The sequence below is a fragment of the Ipomoea triloba genome, chromosome 2 (genome assembly GCF_003576645.1).
Source record: "Ipomoea triloba cultivar NCNSP0323 chromosome 2, ASM357664v1".
Lineage (NCBI taxonomy): Eukaryota > Viridiplantae > Streptophyta > Magnoliopsida > Solanales > Convolvulaceae > Ipomoea > Ipomoea triloba.
Genome location: NC_044917.1, coordinates 4,305,363 through 4,318,526, shown reverse-complemented (window position 1 = coordinate 4,318,526; position 13,164 = coordinate 4,305,363). Strand labels below are relative to the sequence as shown.

Sequence of the window (13,164 nt, the reverse complement as noted above, 5' to 3'; positions counted from 1 at the left end):
GGTTGGAATTGTATTTCTTACATTGTGTGGTGTAAATACCACTTTCTTTAATTTAAATAGTCAATCAAATTTTGAAATAGGTAAATAAGTCAATATCAAGAATTAGGCTTCAAATTATTTCAACATGATCTAAGCATTAGCTTCCTATATATGCTCATAAAGACTTGAACATTCATGTTGGAGTAACCTCACAACTAGAAATTTCGTTATTTCTAAACAATATCATGCAAAAGTGAATATATGAAACTCTAGCGTTTTGGGTTAAAAATGATCATTTTAAGTTTTTAAATACTTGAAGAAAAAAAAAACATATGATCCATGATATAGAAATGGACCCTTTTGTTCGCGTAAATTTACAAGTGGTAGCTAGGGAACTTGAAATTAATTGAAAAATTTGAGATTTATCTCCTTTATTTATTATAGTCTTGGACGCAGGTTCATGGGGATCCAAGATATAAACTGAATCATTCATTGGAAATTAAACCTGAATTATTAAAAAAAAAAAATAGAATTGACACCTAAAGAAAAACATCCAGTAGAGTATAGACATGTGCAGTGGTAAGATAAGCATGCACGTGACTCTTGGCAATCATGAATTAGTACATGCAAGAAGCCAAGAACTAGAGTTTAGTGACTCCAGTCCAGTTTTAATACTCCTTAAAACGCAGCGTTTAATTCCTATGTACGGGAAAGTGCCACGTCACAATTAAGCAAACAGGATAGCGTGCGAGCGAACAAACGTAAATTTTAAACCACCGGTTGGTTCATAGCCATCTAAATCATCATCGGCATGTAGTCTGAGCTGAGATGGACAATAATAATGGTACGGTGTAGATGTTAGAGGAAGGCGACAACCCCTTCCCCGCCCTGCCGGGGCCGACCCAGGCGGAGACGACGACGCCCCGAGTCCTCACCATCCTCTCCTCCGTCCTGGAGAAGTTGGTGGCTCGTAACGACCGCCTTGCCCTGCTCTGCCTCGACGGCGGCACGGAAAATAATACCGACGGGTCGTCTTCTTCGTCGTCGTCGTCATCAGCAGGTTTCCGGCTAGGGAAAAGTCTGAACGCATTTCACGGCGTGAGAGCGCCGAGCATTAGTATTCCGAAGTACATCGAGAGGATTTACAAGTACACAAATTGCAGCCCGTCCTGCTTCGTGGTAGGCTACGTTTACATGGACCGATTGGCTCATAAGTACCCCAACTCTCTTGTCATCTCCCTAAATGTTCATAGGTTGCTTGTCACGTGCGTCATGGTGGCTTCCAAGATTCTGGACGACGAGTAAGTTAAGAACATCATTATAATCTCTAATATGCTCTGATCTCTAGCTCTTTCTGTGTGTCGTAAAGCTTAATTATGATTGTGTATATATATATATATATATATATGGTTTGTGTGCGCAGGCACTACAACAATGCGTTCTTTGCTAGGGTTGGGGGAGTAAGTAACGCAGAGCTAAACAAGCTGGAGATAGAGCTACTTTTCTTGCTGGATTTTGGGGTCTCTGTAAGCTCTCAAGTTTTTGAGTGCTATTGCCAGCACTTGGAGAAGGAAATATTGCAGTGCAATGGCATTGGCGGCGACGCCACAATTCTGAATATCATTCAAAGAGGAGTTGAAGCATATGCACTTGACGATGATACTAAGCACGCTTCTTCGCCCTTGCCGCCGCCTAACTTTGCAGATTGATCAACTTGATTAGAGTTGTCTCTTTTTCTTTATACTATCTGAATCTGTATGGTTATTTTGTTAATCGTTCTCTTTACTACTAATTTAGTCTCAAGAGTATTAGTAAAATGAAAATTTTGATCCACATATTTAATTCCTACCAATTTTCGTGCATGGCTATTGTTTTAGTACTAATTTTTATCCACACTTATTGTTTTAGTGTCAACATGCATTTATCACACCGGTCACCCTTCTATTTAATACATGCTGAAAACTAAAACCTTTACGAATATTTTCGTCATTTTTCAACTTAAGATCCCAAATTAAACATGAATAAAGAAATTTGAGTACTAAGATCGATCCCAATTCGCACTTCTTCTCCTCATCCTACCTTAATTTGAGGAGAAAAACTACGAATTGATATTGATCTTATTGCTTAAATCCATTTATCCATGTTCAAATTGGGATCTTAATTTAAAAAAGACGAAAATACCTTTAATAGTTTTATATTTCAGCATGTTTTAAACGAAAGAGTAACCGACGTGATGAATTTTGGTACTAAAACAATAGTTGTGAGTGAAAATTGGTACTAAAACAATAGTTGTAGATGAAAATTTGTAAGAATTAAACATGTAAACCATAACTGTCATTTTACTAATACTCATAAGATCAAAATTTGTATTTGCTCTTTTGATCAACTAATTCTTTATTTATTCTTGTTTAAGGAAAATTCTTACAATGTTACAACAAATGTAGCATTCTAAAAATAAAAAGGACAAATATATTTATAATTCTTTTTCTATAAATCACTAAACATGCACCACATGTATATGTCTTAAATTACATATGCAGTCTATCACAATTATTTATGTAATACGAGAAACTTTATTGGTGCACAATAGCATTAATTATGTCTGTCCACGATCAAAGTAAAAGTACAATCTTGGTACAATTAATACATGTAGAATATACGGACTAATAAATAGTAAGACATAGTCAAACAAATAATAAATATGTAGAGTCTGACTTGTTGAAAAAAATACCTTATTGAGTCTTCTCAAGCTTAATTCAAGTGCCGTTAAAAAAATAACAAAATTTCTAAGCTTAGTTCTATAGTGGTGAATATCTTTTACGCAAAAATATACAGGTGATGTCCTGAAGGAACCTATAATCTATTGGGCATTTCAAATTCTTTCGAGGCTAAAAAATAGCACGCAGATTACATATTGAAAATAATTATGATGTCATAGTCAAGTGGACTAACTTAAGTTCATTCTAGCAATTAAAAAAAAAGAGTTAAAAAGTCTAAGAAATTTCGTTTTTGGATGTAAAAATAAAAGGTAAAATAATGCATGCCAATATTGATATTGAAGTATACTGAGGTATGTGATATATATAATACTTAAAGTTTATATACATACATACATATATACACGCATTTTACTCAATAATGATTATATAAGAACAATGTTTAAAAAAATAGAATGATTTATTCTGTACGTTTGTGTTATTCAATCATTGAAAAACATGAAGTAAAGGGAAAAACATGGTAATATTATAGTTTTGTAATTATTACAAAGTTTGTGCATGCACTTGACAAAAATTTGAGACGGTATCTGATGATAACGAATAGTGTATTCAAGATTTTTTAAAAATGTGCTCAAGTTTATTGTATTGTAAATTACTGATATTAAATGCGTGGTTAATTATTTGCAATCTCAGCTCTCAAGTTTTACCAAGACACACTCAATGTTTATAATGTTTACTAATTGAAATTAAAATGTTTAATAAAATTAATTATTGAATTAGTTTATAAATATAAAAAGACATAAAAGTGTAAACTAAGATATTATGATTTTTATTAATGAATAGTAAATCTGTCACTTTTATAAATTAACAAATATTAAAAAAAGTTAAAAAGTCATGAAGGTGCTATTTGGATATAGTTTCAAAATAAATTACTACGTAATACTCCGTATTTAATTCGTTATAGGTATAAATAAATGAATAAAATTTGACCAAGTAGCATTGGAAATTGGAATCATATTTATTTTTTCATGTCGCAATTCCTAGTACTAGAAAAAGATTAAAAGAAAATAAGATATATGGCCTCGAAGTAAAGCTGTTTTTCTTTCTCGGTCTTCGACATCGTCGACGGCGAGATCTATCGTGTTTGTTAAGCCTCTTCTCGTCTCTCTCTAAAACCACCCAAATTGGAGAACATTCAGCATGAAGCAGCTCAACTGTTGAGAGGGCTTATCAATTGATTGATATTCTTCATTGGGAAAGACTCGGTCTACCAAACGACGTCGTGTGTGCCTGCCTCCGCGCTGAATTCTAAGAATTGAATCTCAATTTGGCATGGCAGATTACCCCAAAGACGATTTTACTCAGCTCATCAAGCGTTTCGGCGCTTTTCTCACTGTCAAGATATCCAATGTCTTTCATTCCCTGGTTCGCCCCCTCTTTCTTTATACCTCTCTTCCTAGTATAAGTTTCCTATTTGATGTTGAGAAAAGGTTTTGATCCTCACATTATTCAGACAAATATTTAGTCTTTTTTAGTTTAAGAACAAATGATTGGTTTTTCTAGGAAAAAAAAATGGTACTTTATTAGTTTGAGAAATGCATTTTAGGGCCAGTAGACGGTTAAATTGGCTTACTGATGGAATGGATTTCAGTTGTGGACAAGTTTAGGTTGTTGTGTTCAATGCTGTTTTTATAATACTGTAAGGCTTGATTCTCAAACTAATGTCGTATCACACTTGATTATGGAATTTTACTTTAAATTTGTACTACCAAGTGCGATGCTAGGTTCTTTGGACTGGTATGCTCTTCTGAGAACTTGTTTGAATACAATCAAGTTCATATTTTTTTAATAAGTTAGTGATATAGCCCCTCTTTGATGGCTTTAGTTCTTTACATTTGGGAGTCTGTGTTCCATATAACCGAAGTAAAGGCCTTGCTTTTATGTTTACCCAGCAAAATGCTTTACTGAATTTGAGTCTGATTGACTCCATGAAATGAACTTGTTATAACCTATCAGCTCATCCTCTTTGGATGTTCTATAAGATATGGCATCTATTAAGTAGATCTTATGGAATGCAATAGTGTTGGCATGACTCATCCAATGCAACCCTTACCTCCCCAATTGGGGTGAACAACAAGGGATTTTTTTGGGGGGTATATAAAATGGTACTTTGTCTATAGTGGTTAATTTTTGCCTTGGTTGTTTTTTGGTGACATTGCTTTTAGACAAGTTTTTGACTTGTAATACATTTTTGTGGACCATGAAATTGCCCTTTCCCTTTTTTCCCTTAATACTGCTGAAATTTGCTGATCAAAATGTATATTGCCTAATTTCAGGATTCTAGATCAATTGGGGCTTTGGCAGGTCTTGCATTTGCAGTAGTGTTTACCTGGAGAGTATTGAGATCACCCAGTCAAAGAAGACGGCCTAAGCGGCAAACTGGTGCACCTAGTAGTTCTAGTGCAAGCAGTAACACAAATGCAAATGTAACAACATCTGCAAGTGACCCTTCGCCAGAGAATTCAAGAGCACAAAATGTTATTGATGAGTTTTTTCAGCCTGTAAAGGTGAGTGACCTTTTTTCCAAACTAAAAGAAAATTCTTTTTATGTGTAAAACATATTAATTAAATCAATCCTTCTACCCTTGCTTTTGCAGCCAACACTTGGGCAAATAGTTAGGCAAAGGTTGAGTGAAGGGAGGAAGGTAAACTTCTATAATCTTTTCATTCATTGTTCCATACAGACTATGGTCTAGTTTGGATAAGGAACTTAAAATAAGCACTTCCTAACAAGTGTACAAAGGCGTATAAGGTCTTGCCATTTTAAGTTGCCTCAATTTAGTTTTAGCTTTTTTCTGATAAAACCTTGGAACAGCTTATAAAAATAAACTAACTTTTCAAAACCCATAAACTCTCCTTAAGCATATCCATATATAGTAAAAAGTACTAGATAAGCTGAAAATAAGCTCAACCAAATTTGGCCTTTTTCTTTTGAGCAAGATCCTCCGTTGTCCTCTAATTGATTGGAACAATTATCATCTTTTGCAACTTGATTTTGCTTGGAACAGCACAAATATGATTATAGTAGGCCTCCTTTCTTTGCGTTGTTAGATTGATATCATTGCTTATCATACTAATCATATCTCTGTGAATATTTGTTGAAACTACATGCCTATTTTAAAAATGTTCTTTAGCTTCTTATAATAAAAATTTACCAGGCATATAAGGGCATTTACATCTCCTTGACTTGGTTTTTCTGTCAGCAGAGTGTTACTGTATCGTTGGTGATAGTGTACCGATTTTGACAATTTGTGGATTACTTGGAGAGTGAACATATAACCAGTATTGAGTATAGAGATGACTCCCCCAAAATAGATAAATAAATTAATAAATAAACCAAAGTAAATGCTATTTCATTGCATAGTATATCACAAGTCATCTGACACATTTACTTATTTTACTGTGCAGGTAACCTGTCAGTTACTTGGCGTGATCCTCGAGGAAACTAGCCCAGAGGAGCTTCAGGTTATTTCTGTTTTTTTCATTTCTTCACCATTTGTTAGTGTCTTTACTCTTTAGTGACAGTTGTTAATCATGCATTTAACAAAGTGCACCTTTGTTTGTAGAAACAAGCAACAGTAAAACCCTCTGTGCTGAAAGTGTTGCTAGAAATCACCAAATGTTGTGATCTTTATCTAATGGAGAGAGTTCTGGATGATGAAAGTGAAGTAAGTGCTCATTCTTAGCTTATTATAATGAGCTAGAAAGCTCAACTAGGAATGTTTAAATGTTTAATATTCTGAAGAAAACTTGCATTTTGCGTTGGACCCTATTATTCATAGAATCTGGCTTTTGAACCCATCATCCATATTTTTAATTGTGTGGAGTAGTTTCTTGGCTTGCACTAGATTTACATTATTACTGGTCCAATGATGTTTTCTATGCAACATACATATAATCCAAAAATTTCCTCCTTAATTATGTGATGAGGTGTTATTTGCAGAAAAAGGTCCTCCTGGCTTTAGAAGATGCCGGAGTATTTACATCTGGTGGCTTGGTGAAGGACAAGGTATCTAGATCTTCTAACTTCTCCTTTTGTTTTATTTTTTTCTTTAATCTCTATTATTATTATTATTATTATTATTATTATTATTATTATTATTTATTTTACTACTGCTTGTGCAGGTTCTCTTTTGTAGCACTGAAAATGGTCGGACATCTTTTGTTAGGCAACTGGAACCGGATTGGCATATTGACACAAATCCAGAAATTGTAACCCAGTTAGCGGTACATTTTTATTCTTTTTAGCAATATAATATTCTTTAGATGCTATTCTCTCTTACAAAATGGCATAGAGATACTATAAATATGGTGAAGTTAGATATGTGCAGACCTGTTTTAGGAGACAATGTACTGTTTTATATGTTTCTGCAGACTCCAGAATGGCATTCTCTCTTACAAAATGGCATAGAGATACTATAAATATGATGAAATCTCGTGTACATAAAAATGACTTCAGAAGTCTTTTATATCGGGATTACATGTGTATAGATACCTATTTCTCGATATCTGCCATTTTAAGTGAATGTGTGTGTGTATACACCATTCAATTTAATGTATTTTTGTATTTACTTGTGGTAATGGGTGCAGAGATTCATCAAGTATCAGCTTCACATTTCACCAACTAAGCCAGAGCGAGCTGCTTCAAACGTGTTCAGCTCAACTTCCTTGGAGCAGTTCTTTGGTTGTGTTTAAAATACAATCAGTAAAAGGATTTAGATACATCTGTCATTTGTTTTGTTTTGTTTTGCTTGATGCCCTTTTTAGAGTAGCTGCTGGCCTGCAGCTGTAACATTTTTAGGAAACAGGGATACACTACTTGATTCTGCCAGTTTGGTACTCAAAACTCTACGCTGGAAATTCTTCTATGTGCCAATTTGGTGCTTGTTTATAATAGCTCTATACTTTCCATGATTGCTAAATTTGATTCTACTCACCCCAAGGGCATTGATTTAGTATATACGAAGTTTCACTTAAGATTTGCTTCCAGAGTTCTAGTAATAAGGTAAGGTTTGATTTAAGGTAAGGTTTGATTTTTGCCAAAGACATTGAGATTTGGATTTGAATTAAGCTTTTTGTGTGTAGAAGTATACAGTTTGGTACTGAGTCTCGAAACTATATTATTAGCGAAATAGAAAATTGTATCAAAAATAAAAAATAAAAAGTTGACCATACATTAAATAATAAAAAACGTAATGTATTGTGAGTTATTTACGAATACATCATTAAATATTACTCCGAAATTGTTATAACATTTTTTTTAATTGTGACATATGAGATTAATTCACACCTTAGAACCTAGTTCTCTTGGGAGTATATATCAACTCCTGGGCGTTAAATGCTCTATCCAAATAGACGAGAAGATAAGACTTGTTGAAGAGAAAAGAAGGCAATGGAGTGTATGGCAAACTATAACGTCACTTCCCTCTCCCCAAAACCCCCTCCTCCAACTCTGCGTAATCTCCGTTCTCTCCTTCCAAGCTCTCTCAGAGCCCATCAAAACCACCACCATGCTTTCAAGACCAAAGCATCGTCTACAATCGATCTTAGTCCTCAGAAACGTTCCTACAAGAAAAGAACGAAACCAACAACGCCAAGAAAATTCCGGGAGCAGGACGCTTTCCCGGACTCCATACCTATTCACTCCAAAAACCCACATTCTGTTTACAAAGATATTCAGAGCTTCGCCCGCCAGAACAGGCTAAAAGAAGTCCTTTCAATTCTTGATTACTTGGACCAGCGCGGTATTCCTGTAAATGTCACCACTTTCGCTTCCATTATCGAGGCTTGCGTCCGGAAGAGGGCCCTGAACGAAGCCAGGACTGTGCATACACATATCCGGATCAATGGGCTTGAAAATAATGAGTTTTTGCAGACAAAGCTTGTCAACATGTACGCGGCTTGTGGGGCGGTTGAGGATGCAAAGAAGGTGTTCGATGGAATGCCTGTGAGAAGTGTGTACCCGTGGAATGCGCTGCTTAGAGGAAATGTCGTGTTAGGTGGCCGTAAATACCATGAAGCTCTAGACACGTTTTCTGCAATGCGGGCTCAGGGAGTGGAGTTGAATGTATATAGCTTCTCTTGTATGATCAAGAGTCTTGCTGGGGCTTCTGCATTTTCCCAAGGTTTGAAGACTCATGGACTTTTGGTAAAGAATGGCTTTCTGGGCAGTAATATAATCAGAACTAGTCTGATTGATATGTACTTCAAGTGTGGGAAGATCAATCTTGCTTGCCGGGTTTTCGAGGAGATTGAAAACAGGGATGTTGTTGCTTGGGGTGCAATGATTGCTGGTTTCGCTCATAATCGCCTGCAAAGGGAGGCATTGGAGTGTACAAGACAAATGATAGAAGAGGGGTTGGAAGTTAATTCAGTTATTCTGACTACAATTCTTCCAGTTATTGGAGAAATGTGGGCATGGAGAATTGGGCAGGAGGCCCATGCTTATGTACTCAAGACAAAGGACTACAGCAAGCAATTGTTTATCCAGTCTGCTCTGATAGATATGTACTGCAAATGTGGAGATTTGGCCTCAGGAAGGAAGGTGTTTTACAGTTCAAAGGAGAGAAATGCAGTCTCCTGGACTGCTCTCTTGGCAGGTTATGTTGAAAATGGGAGATTGGATCAAGCTTTGCGGTCTATTACATGGATGCAACAGGAAGGTTTCAAGCCTGATATTGTCACACTTGCTACAGTCCTTCCAGTTTGTGGGAAACTAAGGGCATTGGTGCAAGGTAAAGAAATCCATGGATATGCAGTGAAAAATGGGTTTTTGCCCAATGTTTCTGTTGCCACTTCCCTGATGATGATGTATGCAAAGTGCGGTCTGCTCGAATATTCAGTGAGTGTGTTCGAGGGGATGGAGAAGAGGAACGTAATCGCGTGGACAGCCATGATATCGTCCTACATCGAATCCGGAAGCCTGCACGAAGCGCTTGATGTTTTCCGGGCAATGCAGCTGTCAAAGCACAGGCCAGACTCGGTTGCAATGGCGAGAATGTTGGAAATCTGCGGTGAGCTCAGAGATCTGAAGCTCGGAAGAGAAGTACACGCCCAAGTTCTGAAGAAAGACCTTGCCTGTGTCCCCTTTGTTTCTGCAGAAACCATTAGAATGTATGGCAGCTGTGGTGCCATTGATGAAGCCAGATTTTCCTTTGATGCAGTGTCAGTTAAAGGACCAATAACATGGACTGCCATCATTGAGGCTTATGGACTCACTGGCCAATATGTTGAAGCTTTACAGACTTTTAAGCAGATGATATCAAAGGGCTCTTCTCCAAATGCCTTTACCTTCAAGGCAATCCTGCATATTTGTGAGCAAGCTGGATTTGCAGATGAGGCCTGTAGATTTTTTTCTTTGATGACCAAACGATATAAAATTGAAGCATCCAAAGAACATTATGACAGCATCATTAGCCTCCTCAATAGTGTAGGTCAATTTGAGAAGGCTGACAAATTTGTACATTTGAGATCATTATTGGAATGAAGATATAGGAATGTTCAACAGGTTTCAAGTTCGAGTCTCATCCCAATCAAGATTGGCATTACGTTGAACAAATATTACTAGTAGATTAGAGCATATGAAAAAAATTGAGCTCTATTTACAATATTCAAATCCGAGACTTTTTAAAAGGAAAAAAAGGTCAAAATTTAATGTTATACAAGTACATACATTTTCTTCAACATAAAACAATGGAAAAAAGAATTGGTTCAGATTCTAAGAAGCTGTGTTTTACTATTGTTCTAATGCTATCATCATGAAGTAACAAGAAATTGAAGAGCGAATAAACTGACTACAGAAAATTGGGATGTAGTTGTATTTGATCCATATCAAAGTTAAAATAAAGCTAGAATTACGCCTTCGATTGCTCTTCTTCAAGGCATCTACGGCATCTACATCTGAAACCATAGTCTGCAAGCGATGCCTGTCTCTCCTCAACCGGAAGGTCCTCGTCTATATATGAAATAGTGATCTGGAAATGTAGACACGAAATATTTATGATCAGCGTTGAAACAGGCAAAAAGGATTAAATTATCAAAGATTACCTCTTCTCCCTTTTGTATCGGTTGGAGAGCAATTATTGTTGCCTGGCCATCCAAATCCTTATATGTACAAGGGAAAATAAAATATTCATAATCATAAAACACCGAGGTATTTAAATTTGAAAACATGAAAATGCAAAAGATGAAACTGTTGGGCACTAGGGTTTCAGTATTAGTCTTTCTTTCAATCTAAACATAGCATAATGACAAATAAATATGAAGCTCTACACAAGTGTTCTGAATGTACCTCTTCTCGTTTAAAAGCTTTTGCATTAGGTTCACAGGAATGGTTCATGCAACTCTGTAAGGGGAAAAATGCAGTACCTAACACCAAAATTACAATAATCTGTCAAACTTCATAATCAACAAATTCCATAATAAAGAGAGATAAAATCTTCTAATTTGAGGTGGCAGCAAAGTTAATCAACATCCCCCCTTCTCTAATCTCTCCTGGATCAGAGTTGCAAAAGGATATCGAATCAACAAGGATTGTCAACTCAGAATCAAATTCAGAAGGTTTGCAAAATTCAAAACAATGATTAGCACAGTTAACCAGAGCTTCACTGATATTATGATTCACTCTTGCAAGGTTGCAAGTGACCTTAACTTCTCACTAATTTGACATAAATTTCAAAATATTTCATCAAGTTATGAAATTTTTATCCCCCAAACTGAACTCTTGAAGGAAGAAGAAAAACAAAAAAGGAAAAACCATTTTTTTTTAATAACATCCACATTTAATTTACTAAATGATTGCAAGATTAGTAATTTATGGAAACTATCAAACAGGTACAAAAAGAAATGCATAATGCTGAATCTGCAATTTTGGGCCATGAGAATCAGAAAGAACTGAAAAAAAGGGAAAGGAACATTGTAATGCACAGGACATTCCCAATAAGATTTATCTACATATTTTGCAAAATCAAACTAACCTTGACAGCAAATTGAATAGTCATCACCAAGAGCATCCAAAAGAGGCCGTGTTATTTGCTCAGCTTCTCTCTGCAACATACAATATAAGTGATCCAAATAAAGCTCACCAATATATGGAGTGCTAAGTAGTTATAATTTATTTATGGATTGAACGCTAACCTTTTCAGAGCTTGGAAGATCATCAATGTGAAGAAAATAATTCTCCAATGGCGACTCTACAACTAGATCACTGTCACATCCAAGGTTTAAGGCATGATGAGAGACAGAATCCATTAAGTAAAAACCCAAAAAATGGCTCGATTTCACCCCATTTTTGGAACATGTCCTTTGTCTATGCTTCAAAGCGTATAGGAATAAAAATAAAAATAAACCAAAATCAAGCATCATTCTTCTCATGGTCTCACATGCACTACACGTGCTTCACCTTAAAGTACATTTGAAATTCATAAAGAATCTTTCTGGAATAGAATTCACAGATAACAACTTACAGGTTATTCAGTTCAAACATTCCAATAATATGGCCATAAATTTCAAGAGAGAATACTGGAAATAGTCAAGGATATTCATTTTAGTATACTAATAGAATCATGCAGAAAAGAAGATTTGTCTGTTCATTAAGAACTAATAAGGATACATGGCTTGCATTCTTGGTCAAAGATGGCTGCCTTCAGGAGCTGCAGAGACTGAACAATTGAAACTTATAAATTAAATTTCAGTATCAAATAAATAATTAAAATATTTGAGTAGCAAAAGAACAACAAAATACACCAACATTAACTTGAAAATAAGAATTGGAGCTAGAATAGTAGAGCACCCAATCCTTGCTGTATTTGCTTGAGTTTTTTGTTTTCTATGGGGGTAGGTTACCTTGTTAGCGAGCTCCTTTATTTGCAGTCTAAATGCAGCTTCATCACTATGGTGAACATCATCAGGCAAAGCAATGCAATCCCACCACCTGCCAATTAATTTGGAAATTCATCCCGAAAAAAAAAACAGAAGTTCAAGTAATTAAAGCACAACTCCTTGACTCCTCAGTCACTTATCAGATTATCAGAAATAGAGTATAACAACTCAAGTGGAACAGAAACAGATCAATTGAATAAACAACACAGTTACAGCCTTACAGGACCATTCATTGTGTCATCAGGATATTGCATGTAAAAATTATGGTTTGATTACCTCAAAATTTTAAATTAGTCGGCATGGAAATATATCTGGTTATAATTTCAATAATTAATTATTCTCAAATTTGCTATCAAAATCACAAGAATGAAGAATGTGTTAAATAACAAACTATAATGATTACTCATAGTACATGCAAGTTCATGTAATGCAACATAAAGCATGTGAATTGCTCAAGATTTGCTTGCAGCAAAGTGCAAAGACTGGGAAAAAAAAAAAAAAAAAAAAAAAAAAAAAAAAAAAAAAAAAA

General features: G+C 35.4%; 4 protein-coding genes across 4 annotated transcripts in view; 3 read left to right on the top strand and 1 right to left on the bottom strand.

Moving 5' to 3' along the window:
- Window positions 1-789: 789 nt before the first annotated feature.
- Window positions 790-2,281, top strand: LOC116009721 (cyclin-U1-1). Its single transcript, XM_031248843.1, has 2 exons — window positions 790-1,280; window positions 1,403-2,281. Exons 1-2 carry the CDS (start codon window positions 835-837, stop codon window positions 1,686-1,688), a joined length of 732 nt encoding a protein of 243 aa, XP_031104703.1. The 5' UTR covers window positions 790-834; the 3' UTR covers window positions 1,689-2,281.
- Window positions 2,282-3,745: 1,464 nt separating this feature from the next.
- On the top strand, window positions 3,746-7,678 carry LOC116008272 (peroxisome biogenesis protein 22-like). The gene is made up of 8 exons (XM_031248672.1): window positions 3,746-4,121; window positions 5,033-5,263; window positions 5,354-5,401; window positions 6,165-6,221; window positions 6,323-6,424; window positions 6,700-6,765; window positions 6,882-6,983; window positions 7,347-7,678. The coding sequence occupies exons 1-8, from the start codon at window positions 4,029-4,031 to the stop codon at window positions 7,449-7,451; spliced, it is 804 nt and encodes a 267-aa protein (XP_031104532.1). The 5' UTR covers window positions 3,746-4,028; the 3' UTR covers window positions 7,452-7,678.
- Window positions 7,679-8,088: 410 nt separating this feature from the next.
- LOC116010453 (pentatricopeptide repeat-containing protein At1g71460, chloroplastic) lies at window positions 8,089-10,270 on the top strand. The gene has a single exon (XM_031249873.1). It carries the CDS (start codon window positions 8,149-8,151, stop codon window positions 10,240-10,242), a length of 2,094 nt encoding a protein of 697 aa, XP_031105733.1. The 5' UTR covers window positions 8,089-8,148; the 3' UTR covers window positions 10,243-10,270.
- Window positions 10,271-10,356: 86 nt separating this feature from the next.
- LOC116010454 (histone-lysine N-methyltransferase ATXR2) overlaps window positions 10,357-13,164 on the bottom strand; it is a 5,528-nt gene continuing 2,720 nt past the window's right edge. The window contains exons 7-14 of the mRNA XM_031249874.1: window positions 12,600-12,687; window positions 12,367-12,415; window positions 12,221-12,275; window positions 11,892-11,961; window positions 11,732-11,801; window positions 11,047-11,123; window positions 10,803-10,859; window positions 10,357-10,729 (exon numbers count right to left, since the gene is read on the bottom strand). Of these exons, the coding sequence (XP_031105734.1) occupies window positions 10,610-10,729; window positions 10,803-10,859; window positions 11,047-11,123; window positions 11,732-11,801; window positions 11,892-11,961; window positions 12,221-12,275; window positions 12,367-12,415; window positions 12,600-12,687 (586 nt within the window). The 3' untranslated portion in view covers window positions 10,357-10,609. The remainder of the gene's footprint in view (window positions 10,730-10,802; window positions 10,860-11,046; window positions 11,124-11,731; window positions 11,802-11,891; window positions 11,962-12,220; window positions 12,276-12,366; window positions 12,416-12,599; window positions 12,688-13,164) is intronic.